We start from the raw sequence: 20,676 nt of genomic DNA, 5'->3' as shown, positions 1-20,676 counted from the left end.
AGTTCCGACAGCCGTTCGCTCACTTCTCGCGAGAGTTGGTGAGTTGCTGTTGGTAACGCCAGCAGGTGGCGCTGCGAAACCGAGATGCATTCAGGTGCAATACAACATAATCAGTGTTGGGGAGAATGTACGTACTCTCTCTCTTGAACTCACTCCCCAAATCCCTCCATGATTGTAAAGACCTAATCAAATTGAAATCTCTCCTCAAGACTCACCTTCTCAAATCTGCTTTTAATGTTTTTTGTTTTTTTTTCTCTGCGTTGCTCTTTGCACTCAAATTCATATCCATATCTTTAGATTCTGCTTTTTTGCATTTTTTAGCATGTCAATATGCAAGCACATACTATAGTACACCCTCACTACACAGAAATGTAAATTACTGTCCCTTTCTTGCACTGTTTGTCTGTTGTTTAATGTTGATGCTCATTGCTTATTCTTTTGAAAAAGGTCAAATTGAATTTCTTGTACTTGATACTTGTTGAATACATTTGATTCTAATATACATCCACCCAGCTCAACAGGGAAACAGCTTGAGGAAACACAAAGAGAAGATTTTAGGCTAAAGTAGCAGATATACCCTTGACATGAATAATTCAAACTGCCTAAGCTCATGTAAGCTTCAGATACTTTTAAATGCTCTTTTTTCCCCAAAAAATGACTGTGGACACACTGGATTTTGCCCCACTTCACTTACATTGAAAGCATATTCAAATATCTTTTTAATATGAACTGAAGGAATGATTACAGCGTGGAAAACCTCTTTCAATATTCATTTAGGCACCGTACTGTTTTAAGACACACTTTAAAAATGGTGAACCTATCGTTTAAATACATAAACTACTGTACTTTGCTACGATGGAATATATATCATAACCAAATACTGTATGTTTAAGGATTATCTTTTGGACACACTGATATTTAAACATTTGATCACTGATTAGACAGCTGGACCCAAATACACAATTTTTTACAATGGAATTTTTAACTTCATTCACTCATTTCTTACTACAGACACCTTCCCATGGACAAAAATGCAACACTTTGTATGGTCTTCTTTACCATACCAGAAGCCTAGAGTTAAGCAAAGAAGGCTTTCTGCTGCAATGAACATAAAAAAGGAAATGCTGTGACTTTTAAGCTATTTCAAATTTTTATTTCATGTTTTAGATATAAGCTGTTTATTTTACCTATTAAAACATAGAAATGCTCCTGGCAGAGCTCCATCAGCTGGTTTTCACAAGCTGTTACATCTATCATCTGTCAAATTGATGAGTAGCAGAAAATAGAAAGCTAATCAATCAGCCAACATTGGAGTAATAAAGAATGTTTTTATTCATTAAATACAAAAAAGTCCAGAACAGTGATGACTAAAATAGAACAATAGAAAAGGCACAATAATTTACTTGAAAATCACACTGTGCCATGAAAAATAAAACTGTCTCCTTTCTTCTACTGTGGCTGAAAATAGATGATCATCTTCCTGACATGATGCCAATGTGTTCTACACTCAAAGAGATCCCGTGGCAGTATAATGGCTTGGCATGAGGAGCAGTGTTGAGGTCAACTTTTCCCTGTAGCATCAAAATGAAGGCCTGGGAAGACAAAGATAGAAAATGGATTAGACACAGGATATGAATGAATTAATGACGGGGCCTGGGTTTCACTTTCACTGTACTGAGTCAAATCTATTTAACAATCACAGCAAGGCACCCTTTTGAAATCCGAGGATTTGATCTTGATCAAAACACTGCTGTTCAGACATGCGTGTTAATTTTTAAAAAAATAGATACAAAACAAATCACACCAATAAACTGTTCTGAATATATTTGTAGGTGTATCTGAGTGGGCTGCGGACTCACCAATGAATGCAGTGGTTTCACAAGAAGGAGCAGACCTTCTGCGGCCTGAAAGGGTTGGTGCTTGAGGACACACCGGTGAGCAGAGGGTCTTGCAGGGCGTTCTGCATGCAGAACTGTTGAAGGTCTGCAGCTGCCTGGGAGACCTGGAGACAAAACACCAGAAACTTAATCCATGACATGGGTGCCGGAGGGGCCTCTCTAACAGACATCCTATGTAATTCAGATATGCAATCTGTTGCACCAAGTGCTGCTAAATTAACTGTTATGTTTGAATCATCACTGATTGGGACATTCTGGGTAAAAATATTCTTGTATGCATTACACTTAATTTATTCTTTCTAGTCAGCTGCTCTCAAAGACGTCTTTGTGTTGAACATATGCATCTACTGAATACGACACAGAGAAAGAAAACATACTGTGTGTGCATAACAAACAATACATCTGCTGACTGTCGTGCATTTTAATTAACGACATCAGAAATTGTACTTATTGCAGAGGGGCCTCTGCCCTCTGGAAATGTGTATAGATTAATTGGGTTGCATTTTCGGAAGTTTTGTTACTTTTAGGAGGTTAAATTGTTACAGCTCCGATCGTCTTTATTAAACTGTAACGTAGAGGTCTCGACTTTATGTTTTCTTTTCAAAACGTTGAGTGTTTAATCTGAAGAATAACGTTACAGCAGACAAATGTAATGCTTCCCCTTCTTTCTAAGCAACGCCCTGGTGTTGGTGCCTGTTGACTAGCGGCTAACGCTGGCACAGCTAGCTGCTAGCGGACCGGGCTAACGAGATGAACCCCCGTTTTTTAGTAGAAAAAAAAACATGAAACCCATAAATTACCTTGACTCTGTTTATGCTCGCCTCGAAGCGGAGCTGCTGTACGACTTTTTTCATCGCTACAATATTGGAGGAGCCCGACATTGTCGATGTGTATATCAGAGATGAACGCTGGGCGGTGTGTAGGATTTGGGGCTCGATGTTGAGACAAAAGCAAAGATGATGACATCCGGATGCCGGAGGTGTTAAACCGGATTTGGTGACCCAGCAGATTCGGTGACCTGTAATGGTGTAAGAAGTACCCAGATCCTTTATTTCATTATCAATACCACAATGTAAAAATACTTGATTGCAAGTAGAAATCCTACTTTTAAAATCCCACTCAAATAACTAAAGCAAAAGTACACATTTAGCAGAAAATAGGGCTCGATTCTGTAACTACAGCTTTCGTACGTTAATAAATGTAGCAGGTGATACGTTTACGATATTTATTTGTAATTGTGTATTTTACATTGCAGTTTACTTAAGTAAAGAATGAACTTGTACTTCTTCTAACACTGCAAATCACGAAATCTGATGGGTCACCAAATACGGTGTAACACCGCTTGTTCGCAATGACTGCATTTCCTGTTTAAATCCACTAGAGGAAATAAAACCATTAATTTAAAAAAAATCTTTATTGTACTTACACCAGCAGAGAAGATACGATTATGGTCATCCTAAACAATATGTTCAACATGCTCCCAGTAAAAGTATACTCATAATTTATATATCTACATTATGTAAACAGGGTTAATTTTAAAGTAAAACTTAAGCTTTCAATATATAATCAACTGTAGAAATCACTTCAAAGTCATATATATATTATATATATTAAAAAATCACTACTTGGTAACCTTTTCTGACTGAATATAGCTTAATTTCTCAAATGTCAGTGTTGATTTGTTTGCACAGAAAGTAAATGAACAATGGCAAAATCATTAAAGTGCTTTCTTGTTCGGTCAGCTTTGGTGAATGATCTGCGTATGTCCATAACGAAGCAACACAGCAATGATGTTGGGGAAGAAAAAAAAAAAGTTCATCAATGCTGTGGGAAGTCAGCCATGCATTGATGTTCAAGTGGATCACTTGGTGGAAAAAAGGCACTAAAGGGTCTTCAAGTAAGGCTGTTCTCATCTTCACCCAAAGAGAAGATACCCAAGTCCCCACATCGAACTCTGTTTTTTGACTTGACCCGAGTATCTCTATCATCAATGATGCTAGACTCCTGTCGGCATCTTCTATTTGAAGGTCTGGAGGAACTGAAAGAGGGAGAAAAAGGACAGTTAATGTGTATGACAATAATACACCAACAACACTGAATATTTTCATAGTATTTAAAAAAGGCCCTCAAAACAAGTAATTCAGTGACTTATTTATACCTGCTGTCTGGTATAAGGCGGAGTGTCCGGTAAAGTTCGGTTGTGGATGGCACAGTAGCACTTTGTGCAGGTTTAGGAGTGGAGAATGTAGTGTAGGTTGATGATTTGGCCAGCTGAGATTTTGTAGAAGATATCCTCATCTCTGGCTCACTTCCTGCAAAGCAGCGGGTAAGGGAAAAATGTAATTAATTAAATATTTTTACCCCCATTCTTAATAGCTTGTATTGTTTATTCCTTAGGTTTTCATTCCACTATGTCATCTGCAATTTGGTGCGGTCACCAAAAATGACACTGACTTACTGATTGATAAGGCACTTTGACCATCAGATGAGGAAAATCTCCTACGGTCTGTAAAGGGAGTGATGTTCAAAAATTGATTTTTTAGCCAAGAGGCACGGTCCTCCTCGAAAGCCTTTTTCTGTGAAGTACAAAAAAAGATTAAAAAGGAAAGCAATGCAATTACAACACCCACAATATGAGCTGAATAAAAATATGGCACAACATTAGAAGATATGAGTACCTCTCGCCCCAGGCGAATAGCAGCCTCCGTGAAGTTATTTCTCTCCCTCTCAAAGTTTCTCTTTTGTTCCTCAAAGAGTTTCCATTCCTCTTTGAGTCGCTCCTTCTCCTCCAAAGTGTAGCAGTCATTAAGAAGGGCTGCAGTCTCATCATCAAATGATGTGTTGAGTTGTTGCTGCATGGGCAGAAACAGACAAACACACTTTGATTATATTTTAGTCCAAATAGTTCTTTAGTGCGTCAGACTACCGTTCAACAATCCACAACAGACAAGTCATTTATCTATGCTAGGATTCTTAATTTGCACTTGTGAGAAGTATCCTCTTGGGATTTGGTGCTGTATGGATCTACAGACCATCTTTGGTCTTATGAACTGGCAGACACAACTGACCTGGAGGAGTTGCTGCTGTGCATGAATGAACTCTTTGCACTGCTGCACTTCACGCCTCATCCTCTCCATCTCATCCTCATGGGTCTCCCTTGGTATCACCTCTTTATTAGACTCCAGCTGATTGTGCGCTTGAGATGCTTATCAAACAAAAACATCTACAGTTAATAATCTAAATTGCATTTCAGGCATGCTATATATCTGTACATACTAGAGGGAACTGCTATATATTTTGTCTGACTTAAGCAATCTCACATGATGTTTGTCTAAAAGAGAATCCTAATGGCATGTCAATCACTTGATCTCTAAAACTGTAGAGAACTACAGTCACTTTTTCCACATTTCAGTATATGTGACAATGCTTCTTGTACCTTGGCTGTCTAATTTTTCCATGTGGTTCCTCAGTTTTCTCCACTGCTGGCGGATGCTGTTGGTGAGCAACTCCCTGGCATGTTCACATGATTGATCCAGCGTTTCCCTGCTAGAGTCACCTGCTTTCTCTTCCCCATCTGAATCAGCCTGAGAAAAACAGAGGAACGAAATACTCTCTTCTCAACATACATGCATTTCATCTCATTAAACACATACAGATAGAAACTTTCTCACAGGTAAGGCCTGCAATTATTAATCCAATGATTCATCTGGTTAGCCAGTTAAAAAAATTAAATTTTTGTTAGTTGCCTGTCCATCAGAAAACATTTCCTCCATCCATCATCAAAGCTCAACTTCAAACACATTTATTTGGTTGGTGACTATTTTCGTGAGGAAAAAAAAGCCACACATACCTGCTCCTGACTGTCATCAGCAGTGGCTCCTCTGCTGGAGGATTGGCGTGGACTCAGGATATGTATCATCTCCCTTTTCATCTGCTGGAGGACTTTCTTAAGCTCAGCGTTCTCCAGCATCAGCGACCTATGACTCGCCTCGTAGTCACTGAGCAAGGACTTGTACATCATGCCCTCATGGCTGCAGGGAGCAAGAGTGCAAATAAAGCTAACCTGATTGATATTACAGTCTAAAAAGACGGCCTACACATGACAAGATATATTAAATGATACCTGGCTGTCACTTTTGCAGTCTTCCAGTGGCTTCTTTTTCCATCTGAGCGTCCCAGGCAATTCAGCATATCAATAGCTAGTTGGGAAAAACAGGGAAACCAAAATCATGTTTACAAATTTCCAGGCAAAAACAGAAAAGGATTAAAGCAAGGCTTTCATCACAAATCGTACAGAGATGTATGTATGCATGCTAGAGACTTTCTTACCTATTTTTTTATCCCTTCTGTCAACCAGTAGTTGGCCGAGGCGTTCTTTGAGCTTTGCTGATTCTCTTTCTTTTCTCTTGGCATCATGGCTGTACTGGGAGGCACGACTGGCAATGATACTCTGGAGCTTCTGAACCTGTCAAGGATGATTAAATCATAACAGTTCATGCAGATGCAGTCCATTAATTTGTGAAAGTCAAAATGTGACTGTTACTGGTTGTAATACAGAAGGTAGTCTACCTCGTCTTTTTCAGTTTTCAGGCAGCTTTGCAAAGTCTTAATTTTGAGTTGTAGCTGCCTCTCGGTCTCATGTAGACCCGATTTCTCCCTCGTGGACAGTTCCAACTGATCCTGGGAGGAAAAAAACACAGTACATAATGAGATTGGAATGTTTTCAACAAGCAGTCAGTTCTGGGTTAAGAGTGGATTCTTCAGTAAAACCCAATAATAAAAAGGACCAGTGTGTAGGATTTAGAGGCATCTAGCTGTGAAGTTGCAGATTGCAACCAACTGAATACCCCTCCGATACCTTCTCCTTCCAAGAGTGAAGGAGAACTGTGAAACTTGCAAAAACTCAAAAGGCCCCCTCTAGAACTAGTATTTGTCTGTTCTGGGCTCCTGTAGAAATGCTCCATAGAAAAGGACCCAGTCCTTACAGAAATATAATGGGCTCATTCTAAGGTAATGAAAACACAAACAAACACTAATGAAAACAATTATGAATACTATATTCCATTTCTGCCAATAGATCCTCCTAAATCCTACACACTGATCCTTTAAAACTGGTAATGTGCTCCACTTAATCTTAACTTCTTCATTGGTAGTTTAAGACAGAAGAGGCCGTTTTGGCCTAGCAAGCAAAGACAATTTAGGAGATACAAGACTATTGTTGTGCTATTCAGAATGATATTAAATAGTAAAAGTTAACCAGGAAACTCTAGTTGTGCAGGGATTTAAGCTGGTTTGGTCTCTTTAGTCTATTAGTCATATACATTCCTTTTTGAAAGAATGAGAAGGAAGGAAATTTGCTGTTCGGTCAGAAGTCTAACTACAGCTTTACTTCAGCACACAAAGATTATAATGGTTTGAGGTTAAACAGAACAGGATTGAAACTGGACTAAGAAGCAACCTTAGAAACCCCCCGTCATGCATGCCTTGAGTCTGGAGTTGTTCATCTGAATGTGCTCCAAGGTGCTGGACTTCTTTAGCTGTTCTTTCTCAAGCTCCTCAAAAGTGCCCATGGTGCGCCTCTGAATCTGCAGCAGCTCATACATGGCATTCAGAGCTGGCACTGTGCTCAGGGCGCCTCCCCCTGGTGAGATGGCCTCAATACATGTGGAGGAGAGTCCCAGGGACATGAGCTCCTGTGAAAGAAAGAGGATTTATGTCACTATAGTGGAGTTGTATTGAATTACCTCCATAGCAAGTAAAAGGGGTCAAGTTCAAAATAATAAATGGCCATAATGAACATTTTAAAAAGTAAACAATTATAATGTGAAGGCTGTGACTGGACAAATGCATTATATTTTATACTGAAGTAAACCAGAGCATTTAGTACCTGATTGATGTATGAGATGCACTGAGGAATATTATCCTCTGTGCAAAAGGCACTTATCACATTGTAAGAGCTTTTGGAAAGGGGCAATGAAGAGAGCATTGACACGAAGTTGTTCTGTCTCGAGGGGGACATTGTCACATTTGATATACTGGAGAGCTCATAGTTTCCTAAAAAACAAACAAACAGAGGACACGGAGAGAGAAAATCATGGCAAATGCAGGCACATTACATCTACTACACTTTCCCCTTCTCTGCCGAAGATTGAATTAGGTTGCGGCTCTAAAATGAGAACGCAAATATAGGTCACCTCTAGTCGGCCTTTCTATATTTGAAATATTCTGCTAGACATACCACATTAGTAGAGAAACGTACCCATAGATGTCTCTATTGGCACTGTTGTCCACCACTCTCCCATATCACCGACACATCAGGACACGAGGTCATGAGTTATCAACCAAGGGGTGGATTAGCAGCCAGGCAGTGGATCAGAGGCTCCAACTGGAACTGAGCCCTGCGATGGAGCATCAAGCCATGAGATAGACCGGCAATTGATAATCTGGGCCAAAGCTTCACCCACACAGGATTAACTGCAGATGTGTGCCTCTGCCAGTCCGGGTGAGATTGGATTTTAAAAAGGGTCCTCCCACTGGCTACTGGCAACTAAATTGCAGGGTAGTAAGATGATCTCATCCTCAACCAGAGGATTTACAAAAATAAAAACGAGGGAGTCATCACATTACAGAGGGGCTAAATCTAAGAGAGCATATGTATTTTAATACTTTTGTGCCTCTGGGGCAATATTATGACATATTCTTTTGAAACAAGTTGAACCAGATCTCTACCCTTGCCACTCCCCTTTCTTTACTATGTGCTATAATGTTCCAACTAGTGTTCAAGCCAGGACTGTCAAGCACATTGTGTTGATGAACAAAAGGGAAACATTGCTGTCATGTCCAGCCATGCAACTATAAAGCCTTGAATGAACCACAACTATTAACAGAGGGTCTGCTTACTCACTCCAATGAATGTCCTTATCTTGTAAACCAGAAGACACCCTGCTCTACTTTTATCTTTAAGTACCAAACTTGGACACAAACGCGATAAACAAACATGACTGAGGATGAGATAATGCTAAAGGAAGCTATGCTTTTGGCGTTGTACTGTTGAGTGCTCTTACCTTTAAGTTACATGACAATAAACAGCTAAGTTAGACAAGTTAAGTGTACTGTTAGTGGTAACTTAGCTTAGCTAGATTTATAGTTTTGTTAGTTAATGTTTGCTAACGCTGGCTAGCTTGCTAAACCCATGTTTTAACTTCAGTGGTCACAGTCGTTTTTGGTGAAATAATTTACCACGTTTAAGTAGGTTAAACTAGACAGGTTAACTTTATGTCACATTCTTGGTTTAGAAAATTAAGCTGGTGTTAACTGAGACGAGGTGTTTACACTCTGCTTGTTTGTATAAAAGCTGAATGCTACGTTTCACACAAACAGACACACACGCTCCACGTTACCTGTAACTACAACGGCGTGAAATGGGTCGTCAACAAAACGGGCCGATAAAAGTAACAAAATGCTCCTTCACGGAAACACCCAACTGCCTGACCCGTACCGAGTTCAGTCGTCACCCTGAAAAGCAGCAGAAACTGGAACAACCCCCACCCCAAAAACTTACCTATTTCAGTCTGGACGCATTGAAGCACACGACAGGAGGTGAGCAGGCTGCAGCTGATTGTGTTTTTTTGAAGTATTTTCCTCAGAGAGCCTCAAATCAAACGTCACTGTTATTGGAGGCAGCGTTGTTAGGCAACCAGTATCTGTCCCGCACATTGGATGTGAACATGCGCAGTGGACGATTATGCAAATAAGAGGTGGCAGCTGTCATAAAGCACAGCAATGACATCCCTGAGGCAGCAAGAGATAAATGTCACCTGTCACCAAGTTTTGTGCTGCAAGCTCACACATGAGGATTTTCACACCTGAGGTGTTTTTTTCTTAAACACGTTTTTACAAATATGATCTACATGGCTTTCCTGGTTATGACTTGCTGTGTTAAGTAAATGTCCCACTCATACTTTGTAGCAGTAGCCTACAATAAAAGTCCTGCATTCAAAATTTTACGTACATAGATATTGTCATCGAAATGTACTTAAAGTATTAAAAGTACTCATTGTGCAAAATCCAGTTAGAGAAAATGTTAATACCTTAAATACTCTTGAATAGTGTCTATAACAATACAAACATTACATAACAAATTGATCATATACTGTACTTCATGTGTAAAATATTAATCTGAAAAGTAACTGGTAACTATAATAGCTGTGACATAAATGTAGTGAAGTAAAAGGTACAATGTTTCCCTCTGAAATGTGGTGGAGTAGAAGTACAAAATACCGCACTAAATGGAAACACTGGAAAGTAAAGAAAGTACAATTACCTCATAAATGTGCTTAAGTAGTACGTGAGTAAATGTACTTAGCTACATTACACCACTGTTATTGTATTGGGAGTTGAGAAAACGGCAGCATATAGATTGCGTGCTGAGAATCAACTTTATTGTCCAAATACTAACAAATGTGCACAGGGGATTTTACTCCAGTTGTCAGTAACTTTCAGTTATCCAAAGAAGGAAACTGACTTGGTCACAGGTACAAAAAACACACACAGAATCAGTGCAAAAATACACAAAGCAAAACAACAGGCACACACCTTATGATGTAGTTGTATGTCCATATAGTATTGTACAGTGCTGAGAAAATATGTACTGCAACTAATTACAGGTAGTCTTATTGTAATTCAGTAGCTATTTCATGTGAATGTACATTATATTGTAAATCAACATTCAGTGTTGCACTCAACTGCATGTGGGAAGACAAGTACAGCCCCCAGTTATGCTGTTTTGGTGAAATCAGGGTGTTTGTTTTTTCTAAAGCAACATAAATTAAGAAAGATCTGAATCTTGACATATAGACCTTTATAGTAAGAAATACAGTTGTTTCACTCATTTATGGATTCCCTTTGTCAGAATATAGTCCATGTTAAAATTTGGATCTTTTTCCCTCCATCACTTTTGAACGTATCACTGAAATGAGGTGGATTTGTTTGGTAGGATGGTGGCATGGTAGTGTAGTGGTTAGTACTGTTGCCTCACAGCAAGAGGGTTCTGGGTTTGAACATGCCGGCCAGCTGGGGCCCTTCTGTGTGGAGTAGGCATGTTTTCACTGTGCCTGCATGGGGTTTCTATGGCTTCCTCTCACACACCAATAGAGATTAGGTTAATTGGTCACTTTAAATTGCCCGTGTCTGTGAATGGTTGTTTGTCTGGGAGTGGCTCTAGCCCCCCATGACCTTCTAGAGGAAGTGGTATGGAAAATTTTGAATGAAAGGTTTGTAGTGCATATTTATATTGAAATTCTTACAATCAGGTTATTACATCGGCTCTGTCATGTTAAGCACTTAGTTAACTGGTCTCCATGACATCCACTCTTCAACAGAGAGGGTTTTGCATTTGGCTTCTTTAGTTTTCAGCAAGTCAGGTAAACATCAAATAACTTCTAACTTCTACTTGAGTAATTAACACCCATTAAGGAAACAAATGCTCAGCACAGACAGTCAGGAGTCTGTACATGGGCTTTATTCAGTCTCATGCTGCCTCTTTGTCTACACGTTGCAAAAGGTAGAACTTAAACTACATCTTCTTACTGCATCCAGAAAAACAGCAAGAACAGAAGCAGCAAGAAGCTGGTTCCTCATCAGTCTGGTATCTTCCAGACTCAGGCTCGTCCCTGCACTCTGTTATGAAGGCCTGAAGCTGGGACACCGGTGCTTTGTCTTGCTGGTGATGCTGGAAAAGAATCAGTGTAACACAGTTAAACTTGCAGAGATAAATAACACAGATTCCTCAATTATCTGTGACCTACAAAACATCTCTGTACTGCAAAATCTAAGAATATCTCTCAGAAGGTGACTCAGTCTGACCTTGATGGTCTCGTAGGTGTCAGTAATGAGGGCAATGAACAGGCTGAGCACCATGTAGACGAACAGAGAGATGAAGGAGTAGAGGTAGAGTCTGCTGAATAGCCACACCATGTAGCCCTTGTATCTTATATTCAGGAAGGTGCCGTACATGTCATCCCCATTGATGAGCGAGAAGAGGCACTCTGTCACCTTATCAAGTGTTCGGAACTGGGGAAAAATAAGTTTTGATAATGATGTTTTGATATTTAATGTCAGCAGAACAGAGAAAACCTGAACACTGACATTTGAAACAGCAATAATGTGATATGCAATGATTACAAAGATACGGATGCTCAATGTGATTACATACCTTATCATGGTAAGGCCCGAGCACGATCCAACCACAGAAACAATACCCGAGGTAGATCATGGCCGCACAACAGCAGAATCGGATCACGTTTGGGAATGCTGCCCTTAAGGTTAATATCAAGATCTGGAAGGAAATATGAGATTCAGTTCCTCCATATTTGCATTTGCTGATCTTGACAGATTGACTGATGCATTATGCAAAAAAGCTAAACAAAAAAACTCTATGGATGTTCTTACATTGTATTTCTTGAAGAAACCAAGGTATCGAATCACACCAACCCAGACTAACATTGTGGCTGTTCCCAGCAAAATACTGCAGACATCATAGCTTGTCAGGTACTGCAAGATAAAAGTACATTTCAATAAACAAAATATAAATAAGTTGCCAGTTCATAAGAGCCTTTACTAACTTTTCATTATAATTTATGAGAGCTGATCTTGAAGCACTTTAACCATTATGTTGTAAAAGATCATGAATAATGTGTGGAAAATAAATCAAATAATGCTCAATGAAAAACGGACCTTTGATTGTATTCCAATTTTGAGTGCTGACCCAGCGATGGTCAATGTATCGCTGACAATGATGAGAATATACCACCCATTCACAAACTCCAAACGGTCTGACCAGGTCACAATTTTATTATAGTAGGCATGAAAGAATATGTTGAACTCCTGCATGAGGGAAATACACACATTGTAAAACTCACATAAAAGGAATTCAATTGACTGCAGAGTGTCAAATAAATATAGAAATACTATTATTATGCTATTAATTTACAGTATGACAAAAAAATTATACTTAACCATGCATGAACCATATATGTGATTGCTGAGAAGTTGAACAAACAATACATGAAGCTTTCTGACAGCCTCAAGTTTGGTGGCAGCATAAAACAGCAGTTCCATTATACCTAAATCCTAATGATAATAATCCATTTAATTGTTATTCCTCTTTACTCACGAACTGGAGTTGGATGCCATTGATCACAGACCGCGTGCAGAGGATGAGAGAGGTGAAGCAGGCAAGGATGACCACGTAATCAAACATTATGAGCAGGTAGTCGAGCTTACCGGCTAGAAAATCGGAAGCACAGATTTCAGGTGAGTGTGCCCCCCTCCTGCTGGCTTTTTAAAGCAATGACAGGTGTGAATATTTTTTTAAATCATTAGGAGTTGGGATGCACAAACTTACAGGTGCCTTCCACGTTCCAGTCTCTGCACTCATAAATTGTAACATCATTTTTGACATCCACTTTTATCTTTCCACTATGCGCATGGTTGTCAAACATTATCTGTATAGAAACAATGAAAGATTTAATGTCAGGAAACATTAATAGCATGAAAAACTCGCATGTTTTCATCAGCTAATGTATTCTAATAGCTGAAATGCTGGTGTGGCAGTTTACAGACTGGTCACCAACCATTATATTGAAGACATAACAGTCTGGTAGCTCATGATGCCTCACAGTCTGCAGATTGATGGTTTTCAGAGTCAAGTAGATGTTCACTGATAGCAGCCTGGACACAGACACAAACATATATTAGCAGGTGGTGCTCTTATCACCTAGCAGGAAACCAGTATTTTCAGCTTAGTTACCTTTTGAAATCTAAAGAGAAGTTAGTGTGTGTCCCCAAACCGCCATTGTGAAAGGACAGCGCAGGGTATATGGAAATACATTCTGCGAGGAGGAAATGGCATAGCAAAATGTTCAGAAACAGCTCGACTTCATTGTATGGTTTAGCATTTGTTCCTCTGATTACACTGTGCTGCTGTGGACAGAATGAGCTTCCTCTTTTCATGGAGTCACACATAAATGCCATGAATCAGTTTCTATAAATACCAAACATCAAGCACAAAAAACTAATCAAACACTACAGATACAAGCAGCTGTGGCTATCTAGAACAAACTATCCACTTGATTAAATTAATGTGATGGATTTGATGTCTTTATATAGCAATAACATGCTTGTACCTTTATCAATGTGTGGATCAATGTCAAAGGTCTCATTGCCGGGATCAATGCTGCTGTTTCTGTAAAACTCTTGGCACACAGAGAGAGGAGTGTGCATGCCATCAGTGCTCTCATATGCAAGATTACCTACAGTCAGATTTTGGAGATTGATATACTGGGGGGGGGGGGGGGGGGGGGGGGGGGGGGGAGTATGTAGACAGAAGTAAGACACATGTTTACAGGTACAATTACAAAATATGATTTGCAGCTGCCATTAACCAAAATGTTTGGTACCCTGTTGATAATGTAGTAGATGTGATCATACACATCTGCTTTTGTGTACAGTGCGTAGTGTCCCATCAGATGATCCTTGTATCCTTTGAGAAACAGATGTCTAAATGTCATCAGATTTTCGTCTTTGAAGGTGACCATCATTTCGTTGCTCAGTCCAAATGAGACTAACTTAAAGGGGGAAAAAACATACATATGCAAGAATTAGATATTTACCCTCGGTACGTTTTCATCCTTAACGACAGTAGCAACCAAAGCAATTTGGACACTCTACCTGGGCTGTGATGATTGCAATTTTTAATATTTGTAGAATCAGTTTCCATGGTTTGCGAGTCCTGGCCTTGTATTTCTCACAGGGATTCATGAAGAAGTACTTCAGCCTCCGTCTGAAGTCCTCCACCACCTTTGACTCCAGGCTTTGAGTGTGAGAGCTCCATGTGCATTGGCCGTTGAGCCTCCTCTCCTCTGACCTCACAGCCAACAGAGGCTCCAAGTCCTCCATTACACTGACCGACAGAGTAGAAATGAACTTATTGAATTTATGATGATTGCTTTGTTAATGTTTTTCCTTCATGTTTTATTTGTTAAATGTTCAATATTCATAAGAAAAGTGCTGGAGACAGAAGATAAAGGTTCAACCATTCCAGTCATTCTGATGTTTATCAAACTGGTTCTCCAACATGAGCTCACTGCTGCCATTTTCTCAACTCTCTTTAAGATATTACTCTAGAGTGCATACTTATTGTACTAGAATAAGTGGTAATGCTGTAGAAAACCACAAAAGGGTGTTTTCCAGCATCCATGGGTGATTTTTAGTAGCTGAGCATAGCTTAGAGTAGCAGAACTGCCAAAAATTAGCAAGCAATAGACAGAAAGTTGACAGACTTGACAACTTATGAAACAAATTACTTATCATATCAAACTGTTAATCTTGAAATCTCTGCAATAAAATCACCACAGCAAACAGTATAGAACAAATGTTACATTGCAGATATTATTATTGTGAAATTGTTTTATATATTTTTTAGAATACTCCATTGCTGTGTAAATTACAGAAAGGTAAAGTACCAAAACTTGAGGAAAAATGTAACATCTATATAGAAAATAATAAGCAAATTACCTGCTAACACCTGCTGTGCACCAGTGGGCTGCTGCCAGAGAACGACTACTCTGCACTCACGGCTTCTCAACTGTCTAGGAAGATCAGGCGGTGCAGTCACAACACCAACCTTCACCACAATGACTGTCATTCCTCTGCGTCATTTTGAGCATGTCCAGTTTTTCCATAAACAAAAATAGGGCACCCAGTTACAGCATCTCTATATGCAGAGGTGGCTATACTGTTTGTACAGTGCGCTTCTGCCATCTGTTAGTAATTTCATTAATTAATTTTATATTGTAGAGACTTACATTTACAGTGAGTATTTTATAAACAGTATCACGAGAAAGCAAATAGGTCAAAGGTTGTGGGATTCCTTGGTGGTATCTTAAAGAAATCTCGTCACTTCACAGATCAAATTAGTTAAGAAATTACCTTTCTTTTTCAGGAGCATGCCAAATCACATAAATAAATCCTTAACACACACACACACACACACACACACAGTCACTAATGAGGAAAACACAGTTTTTAACAGATTATGGTACATGGCTCATAGTTTAAGTATTAAGCGGAGCATAGTTTGCATTTCACTGTATGTTTTGTTATTTAAGACTTCTGTAGTGATGAAAATGGAGAACAACAATTTTTTGACTTAATGATACACCACTCAGGTCAAAGGCAGTGTCTTAAAAGATCAAACTGGCTCAATTAACACATAAAAATATGCTCAAGTAGTCATTCCAGTGTATAAACTGTAGCTGCCATGTTTCCAAACCATGCAGTTAATCAGGAAAATCACACCTTTGAAAAAAGAAGAGGAGTAGAAAAGGTTAAAGAGGACGAGTCACATTTTTTTAGCTCACAAGACAGTACTTCTTTGATACCAACTGAAATGTGTGTGAAGCATGAGTATTGAAAACTATCAACTCTCAATTTAAACTGTATTTTATTTAGACAAAGGATTGTGTACCACTACTAGTGTTTAACCAAAATTTAACTTTTGAGAATTTTAACTCTTTTGTTAAATAAAAAAAGGACATTTATAGAAAAATAGTAAGGTAGTAAGGTATCCAAATGTGGTTTCAGTACTGAAACTCAGCTATTATGTAGGCAGCAGGGGGAAAAATTCTAACAATACCCAGCCCCAGTGAATAATTGTGGGTATTTTCTCTTCAAGAGCTGATTGGTGTGGAAAACATGTAGTTTTTATCTCATGTGTAGCATTTCTTTACAACTTTCCAAATCAAAAGGCAGCAAAACACCAAACAGAGTAATGAGAAATTGTCTGAATGTGAGTTGAGTCCAGTAGATGAGGATTTTATCCCTTTAACTGTATGAGAACCGTCTTATTGTGATGTGAACCTAAAAGATGCTCCTGTGTGAAGTGGGAGTGAGAGAACGTGACCGGAGGGGCTGGAAGTTCGGGTCCCCTCCACTGCTGGTGCACCCCGGTGTCCCGGTGTCGATGTTGGCAGGGGGTTCGATCATTACTTCATCTGGCAGTGGAGGAGCTCCTGGATCTCCAGGCCTGGGAAGGCTAGAGGAGGTTGTGGATGAAGCAACCGCGAGGCTAACACCAGCCACAGAGGACAAGTCTCCACCTTTCTGTAACGATGGCAGATTGAGAGAGGCTGCTGCGTCTGAATTGGAGGTGCTTCGTTCTCCATCTGGGTGGAAGAGCATGGTGGAGTCGTTTGAAAATGTCCTGGAGAGGTCGCTGGTTGTGCTCGGAACGCTGAGGTTGCTGCTGTCAGATGAGGAACTGGAAGCCCCTGCTACAGAGTAATAAAGATAAAGACAGAAAAAGTGAGATGTCATTAAACAAACACCAAATATACACACACCAGATTTAATTATGACTTTTGGTCTACTAACCTTTAAGAGATTCAAGCTTCTCATTTTTGACCTTTTGCACCTCATCTGTGATTTTGGTGATGATGAAGTTTTGCGCACGCATCTCTCGTATGGATTCAATCAGGGCATCAAGTCCGCGGGGGTTCTCAGCAAGGATGTCCAGCAACATTGCTGTCCTCTTGGTCTGTGTGGTCCTGCAGCTGATTTCCTCCGCGTCATCCCGAGTCAGGATCCTGCGAGAGCGCAGGAAGTCGAGATGGCGTTCTGCTCGGATCTTGTCGCAGAGGTAGTGCCGCATCCGGATCAGCACCTGGACATCCACAGCCACATTATGCACACTGATTTTGCACATTTTGCACACAGCTGCCAACTCTTCTTTCTTCTGTGTTTTATCTTGTTATAATTGTATGAGTGTGTTGTGGTGCAAGCTGTCAACTGAATTGCCCTTCAAGGGATTAATAAAGTTGTCTTGAATCTTGAACATAGGAGAGGCAAAATGAGAACAAATGAGCTCTAAAGGCCCTGAACTGGAGGAGTTACTTTTTTCACAGGGTCAGGAAAGACTGATAATCTGCAGGTTATCACTAAAACCGAACACTATGACGTTAATAAGCACAAAAGACAACCAGATGGCCTAAAATCACTTGGAGCCTAGTCTGGTTCTGCCCTCAGTGGCACATAGTGTCTACTACAGCCTCTGGTAATGCTTTTGACCAGACAGATTGAGTATTTACAGAAAAAGTGCACTCAACCTTAATTTAGTGTTATGAAATCTCATTATTATGCTCACATGGGTTGATAATAAGGGCACAGAGAGGGTGTGGCGGGGTATTTCCTACATTTAACAGGGTCAAATAAAAGTGTTAACAGGGCTACAAATATAATTGTATTATCCACACACCTTACCTTATCAGATAGATACGTTTTTGTATAACTCAAATTCGGCAGAAGTCTCATACTCACGTCTTTTTTAATCTCTGCCATTTCATCTTCAGTGAGGTGAGGAGCTTCCATCCCTCTCACCCTCAAAGTGAAAATCCAGGTGTTCCGGGTAATAAATATCGACTAAAAACGAACTAATAATCCAGCTATAACGAAAGACACGACATTAATGAATGAAAACCACGTGTTAATAAATGTTACACGTCATTATTGTGGCGTTGAAAGGCTGTGTGTCCACTGTCCACTTAAGTTTTGCGTTTCATGAAGCGAAAAAAAATGAAGAAAAAAACCCCGGACTTCCTGATTTTGTCGGTTTACGTCGACACGAGAGGAGAAGTAGCATCAGAGTCACACTCAGACCTCATCTCAGAAGGTATATGAACGAAAAAAAGGTGCACACTGAAGATTAGACTTCTTTTACAATAGCAGTATAAAATTAGTCTGTTAAACTTTCCTCACAGTGACTCGTGGTGATTGATTTTAAGTGCCATTAAGTTTTTCCTGACAGGTGGAGTTCATTTCTGATCGATACCACTGAGTGGCGCTGTTGTATCTCATCATACAGACCACAGTCCATTTCACATACAGCACAGCAGTGGTGGGCAAACACTGGCCCGTGGCTCAATTTTGGTCCCTAAACACAATTTTGTTTCTTCTCTTGCATCAGTTGTTTTACATAAGTCTTACATACTTTTTTGAAACCTAAAATATAAATAAACATACATTTTTTGCAATGATCCCTTAAAAACACTTATCATTAGCCTACCATTTGACAATAAACTTTATTGTATAAAATTACAGCACACTGAAACAATAAATTTCACTGGGAATTGAATAATTATAAATAACTATAACTAACTAAATAACAAAAAACCCATATAACAAACAAAAAAACATGTATATATTAAAGTTGAAAAGAAAAAGGATCAAATGTACATTAAATGCAGCCTATATAACTTTAAAAAATTATCGGCACATATCAGATGCCAGTCATATAGGCCAATACCAATATATCTGTGATAGGTCAATATTGGCTGATAATCTCTGATCTCTGATCTCCAATGATATATCGGTCAGGCTCTAGTTATGACCTGGCTTAAGTGGCCATAACATAAGGGAGACACCATGGCAACGGTTTACAAAAGAAGCTTTATTAAATCAAATTCGGCCAAATTAAAGATGTAACTCAATATAATTAAAGCATTGAGTGTGTATATCAGTAGTGACAGAAGTGTATGGTGTGTGTGTGTGTGTGTGTGAGAGAGAGAGAGAGAGAGAGAGAGAGAGAGAGAGAGAGAGAGAGAGAGAGAGAGAGAGAGAGAGAGAGAGAGAGAGAGGGAGAGAGAGAGAGAGAGAGAGAGAGAGAGAGAGTGTTGTAGGGTATAAGAAAGTAAAAAATAACTAAACCATACCAATACGGGTGCATGTGGAAGGGGAAGCGAGAGAGCAGCCACAGCAGCAGCCACAGCAGTAGTGTGGTAAAGAAAGTGAGTGACAGAGAGACAAGTGCCTGCTGTACCCATGCTTACATATCCAGGAAACACCATGGGCCCTCAAGTGTTCCTGGTTATACTAACAATCACCTGCAGAACAATGACAGATGCAGATTAATACTACATAAAACCCCAATACAGCACCAGGGGTCACCATATAATACAAGGCTCATGTACATCCTAATAGCCTAAATGACCTCATCCAGTTTATTGATGATAATGTCCCCATATTGAAATGAATGAGACAGGGTATTTGAACAGTACCTTGTGCTGAAATAAAGTCTAATAAATGTATAAGAATAAAATCATTGAGAAAATAATCTAATCCACATAATGTAAGAGATTGTTTGACCAGAACAGATTTGTCATGTCATGTTTATTCAACCACTGATGAAGCAGACCAATGTTTATCACCTGAGGATGACCATTTACATCTCGTCTTGTAGTACAATGCAGATATGTGTATATATATATATATATATATATATATATATATATATATATATATATATATATATATATATATATATATATATATATGTGTGTACAACCGAGCACTTTATTAGGAACACCTGTGCAGTCTAATGCAATCCTAAACAACAGCTCTGCCATACATTCTACTTTTGTAAAGCTTACTTTTCATTATAATTTACTCCAGTACATCACCACTAACTACGGCCTCAATAATAAACATAAAGTAGAATTATCACCTTTCTGATATCAACAAAAACCTACAATATAAGCTTTGTAAAAGTAGAATTTATGGGAGAGCTGTTGTGTTAGATTGCATTTGATTGTGCAGGTGTTCCTAATAAAGTGCTCGGTGAGTGTTTTTGTGTATTTTTGTTGTCAGATGAATTTAAACAAAAGGTGCTTCAATTCTGTTAGCCCTCACTTACTAATAGGAAGCCTTAATAGCTTGATACTGACCT

At 39.3% G+C, this 20,676-nt stretch overlaps 4 protein-coding genes across 6 annotated transcripts; all 4 read right to left on the bottom strand.

Moving 5' to 3' along the window:
* Positions 1–1,127: 1,127 nt before the first annotated feature.
* LOC133990533 (guanine nucleotide-binding protein G(I)/G(S)/G(O) subunit gamma-5-like) lies at positions 1,128–2,833 on the bottom strand. The gene is made up of 3 exons (XM_062428874.1): positions 2,699–2,833; positions 1,860–2,002; positions 1,128–1,592 (listed from the first exon to the last, which is right to left on the bottom strand). The coding sequence occupies exons 1-2, from the start codon at positions 2,777–2,779 to the stop codon at positions 1,877–1,879; spliced, it is 207 nt and encodes a 68-aa protein (XP_062284858.1). The 5' UTR covers positions 2,780–2,833; the 3' UTR covers positions 1,128–1,592; positions 1,860–1,876.
* A 466-nt stretch (positions 2,834–3,299) lies between these two features.
* On the bottom strand, positions 3,300–9,592 carry ssx2ipa (synovial sarcoma, X breakpoint 2 interacting protein a). 3 transcript variants are annotated; one of them, XM_062428903.1, is made up of 14 exons: positions 9,460–9,592; positions 8,158–8,296; positions 7,786–7,952; positions 7,382–7,591; positions 6,468–6,578; positions 6,228–6,363; positions 6,022–6,097; positions 5,749–5,929; positions 5,335–5,482; positions 4,967–5,103; positions 4,577–4,750; positions 4,357–4,474; positions 4,057–4,210; positions 3,300–3,936 (listed from the first exon to the last, which is right to left on the bottom strand). In XM_062428903.1, the coding sequence occupies exons 2-14, from the start codon at positions 8,198–8,200 to the stop codon at positions 3,792–3,794; spliced, it is 1,800 nt and encodes a 599-aa protein (XP_062284887.1). In that variant the 5' UTR covers positions 8,201–8,296; positions 9,460–9,592; the 3' UTR covers positions 3,300–3,791. The 3 variants fall into 3 exon arrangements, with proteins under 3 accessions (XP_062284887.1, XP_062284888.1, XP_062284889.1); XM_062428904.1 differs by lacking the exon at positions 8,158–8,296 and having other exon boundaries at positions 9,460–9,576; XM_062428905.1 differs by lacking the exon at positions 9,460–9,592 and having other exon boundaries at positions 8,137–8,176.
* Positions 9,593–11,472: 1,880 nt separating this feature from the next.
* mcoln3a (mucolipin TRP cation channel 3a) lies at positions 11,473–14,855 on the bottom strand. The gene is made up of 12 exons (XM_062428211.1): positions 14,628–14,855; positions 14,357–14,524; positions 14,084–14,237; positions 13,708–13,789; positions 13,532–13,628; positions 13,303–13,402; positions 13,072–13,184; positions 12,633–12,782; positions 12,348–12,449; positions 12,112–12,234; positions 11,763–11,969; positions 11,473–11,628 (listed from the first exon to the last, which is right to left on the bottom strand). Exons 1-12 carry the CDS (start codon positions 14,853–14,855, stop codon positions 11,473–11,475), a joined length of 1,680 nt encoding a protein of 559 aa, XP_062284195.1.
* A 1,581-nt stretch (positions 14,856–16,436) lies between these two features.
* On the bottom strand, positions 16,437–18,501 carry bcl10 (BCL10 immune signaling adaptor). The gene is made up of 3 exons (XM_062428715.1): positions 18,273–18,501; positions 17,331–17,619; positions 16,437–17,230 (listed from the first exon to the last, which is right to left on the bottom strand). Exons 1-3 carry the CDS (start codon positions 18,321–18,323, stop codon positions 16,818–16,820), a joined length of 753 nt encoding a protein of 250 aa, XP_062284699.1. The 5' UTR covers positions 18,324–18,501; the 3' UTR covers positions 16,437–16,817.
* Positions 18,502–20,676: the final 2,175 nt, after the last annotated feature.

This window comes from Scomber scombrus, chromosome 11 (assembly GCF_963691925.1).
Source record: "Scomber scombrus chromosome 11, fScoSco1.1, whole genome shotgun sequence".
Lineage (NCBI taxonomy): Eukaryota > Metazoa > Chordata > Actinopteri > Scombriformes > Scombridae > Scomber > Scomber scombrus.
The sequence above is the reverse complement of the archived record's forward strand: the minus strand, read 5'-3'. Positions and strand labels throughout refer to the sequence as shown.

What these genes read in the sequence shown, in the direction of transcription:
- LOC133990533 (XM_062428874.1), bottom strand. Translation starts at nt 2,779, where the DNA reads ATGTCGGGCTCCTCCAATATTGTAGCGATGAAAAAAGTCGTACAGCAG. An exon ending in CGAGCATAAACAGAGTCAAG is followed by an intron (nt 2,003 to 2,698) that starts GTAATTTATGGG and finishes TTTTGTCTCCAG; the next exon opens with GTCTCCCAGGCAGCTGCAGA.
- ssx2ipa (XM_062428903.1), bottom strand. Translation starts at nt 8,200, where the DNA reads ATGGGAGAGTGGTGGACAACAGTGCCAATAGAGACATCTATGG. An exon ending in GCATCTCATACATCAATCAG is followed by an intron (nt 7,592 to 7,785) that starts GTACTAAATGCT and finishes TTTCTTTCACAG; the next exon opens with GAGCTCATGTCCCTGGGACT. An exon ending in ACTGCAAAAGTGACAGCCAG is followed by an intron (nt 5,930 to 6,021) that starts GTATCATTTAAT and finishes TGCTCCCTGCAG; the next exon opens with CCATGAGGGCATGATGTACA.
- mcoln3a (XM_062428211.1), bottom strand. Translation starts at nt 14,855, where the DNA reads ATGGAGGACTTGGAGCCTCTGTTGGCTGTGAGGTCAGAGGAGAGGAGG. An exon ending in CTGGAACGTGGAAGGCACCT is followed by an intron (nt 13,185 to 13,302) that starts GTAAGTTTGTGC and finishes CCGATTTTCTAG; the next exon opens with CCGGTAAGCTCGACTACCTG. An exon ending in AAATTGGAATACAATCAAAG is followed by an intron (nt 12,450 to 12,632) that starts GTCCGTTTTTCA and finishes TTTATCTTGCAG; the next exon opens with TACCTGACAAGCTATGATGT.
- bcl10 (XM_062428715.1), bottom strand. Translation starts at nt 18,323, where the DNA reads ATGGAAGCTCCTCACCTCACTGAAGATGAAATGGCAGAGATTAAAAAA. An exon ending in TGGCAGAGATTAAAAAAGAC is followed by an intron (nt 17,620 to 18,272) that starts GTGAGTATGAGA and finishes GTGGATGTCCAG; the next exon opens with GTGCTGATCCGGATGCGGCA. An exon ending in GAAGCTTGAATCTCTTAAAG is followed by an intron (nt 17,231 to 17,330) that starts GTTAGTAGACCA and finishes ATTACTCTGTAG; the next exon opens with CAGGGGCTTCCAGTTCCTCA.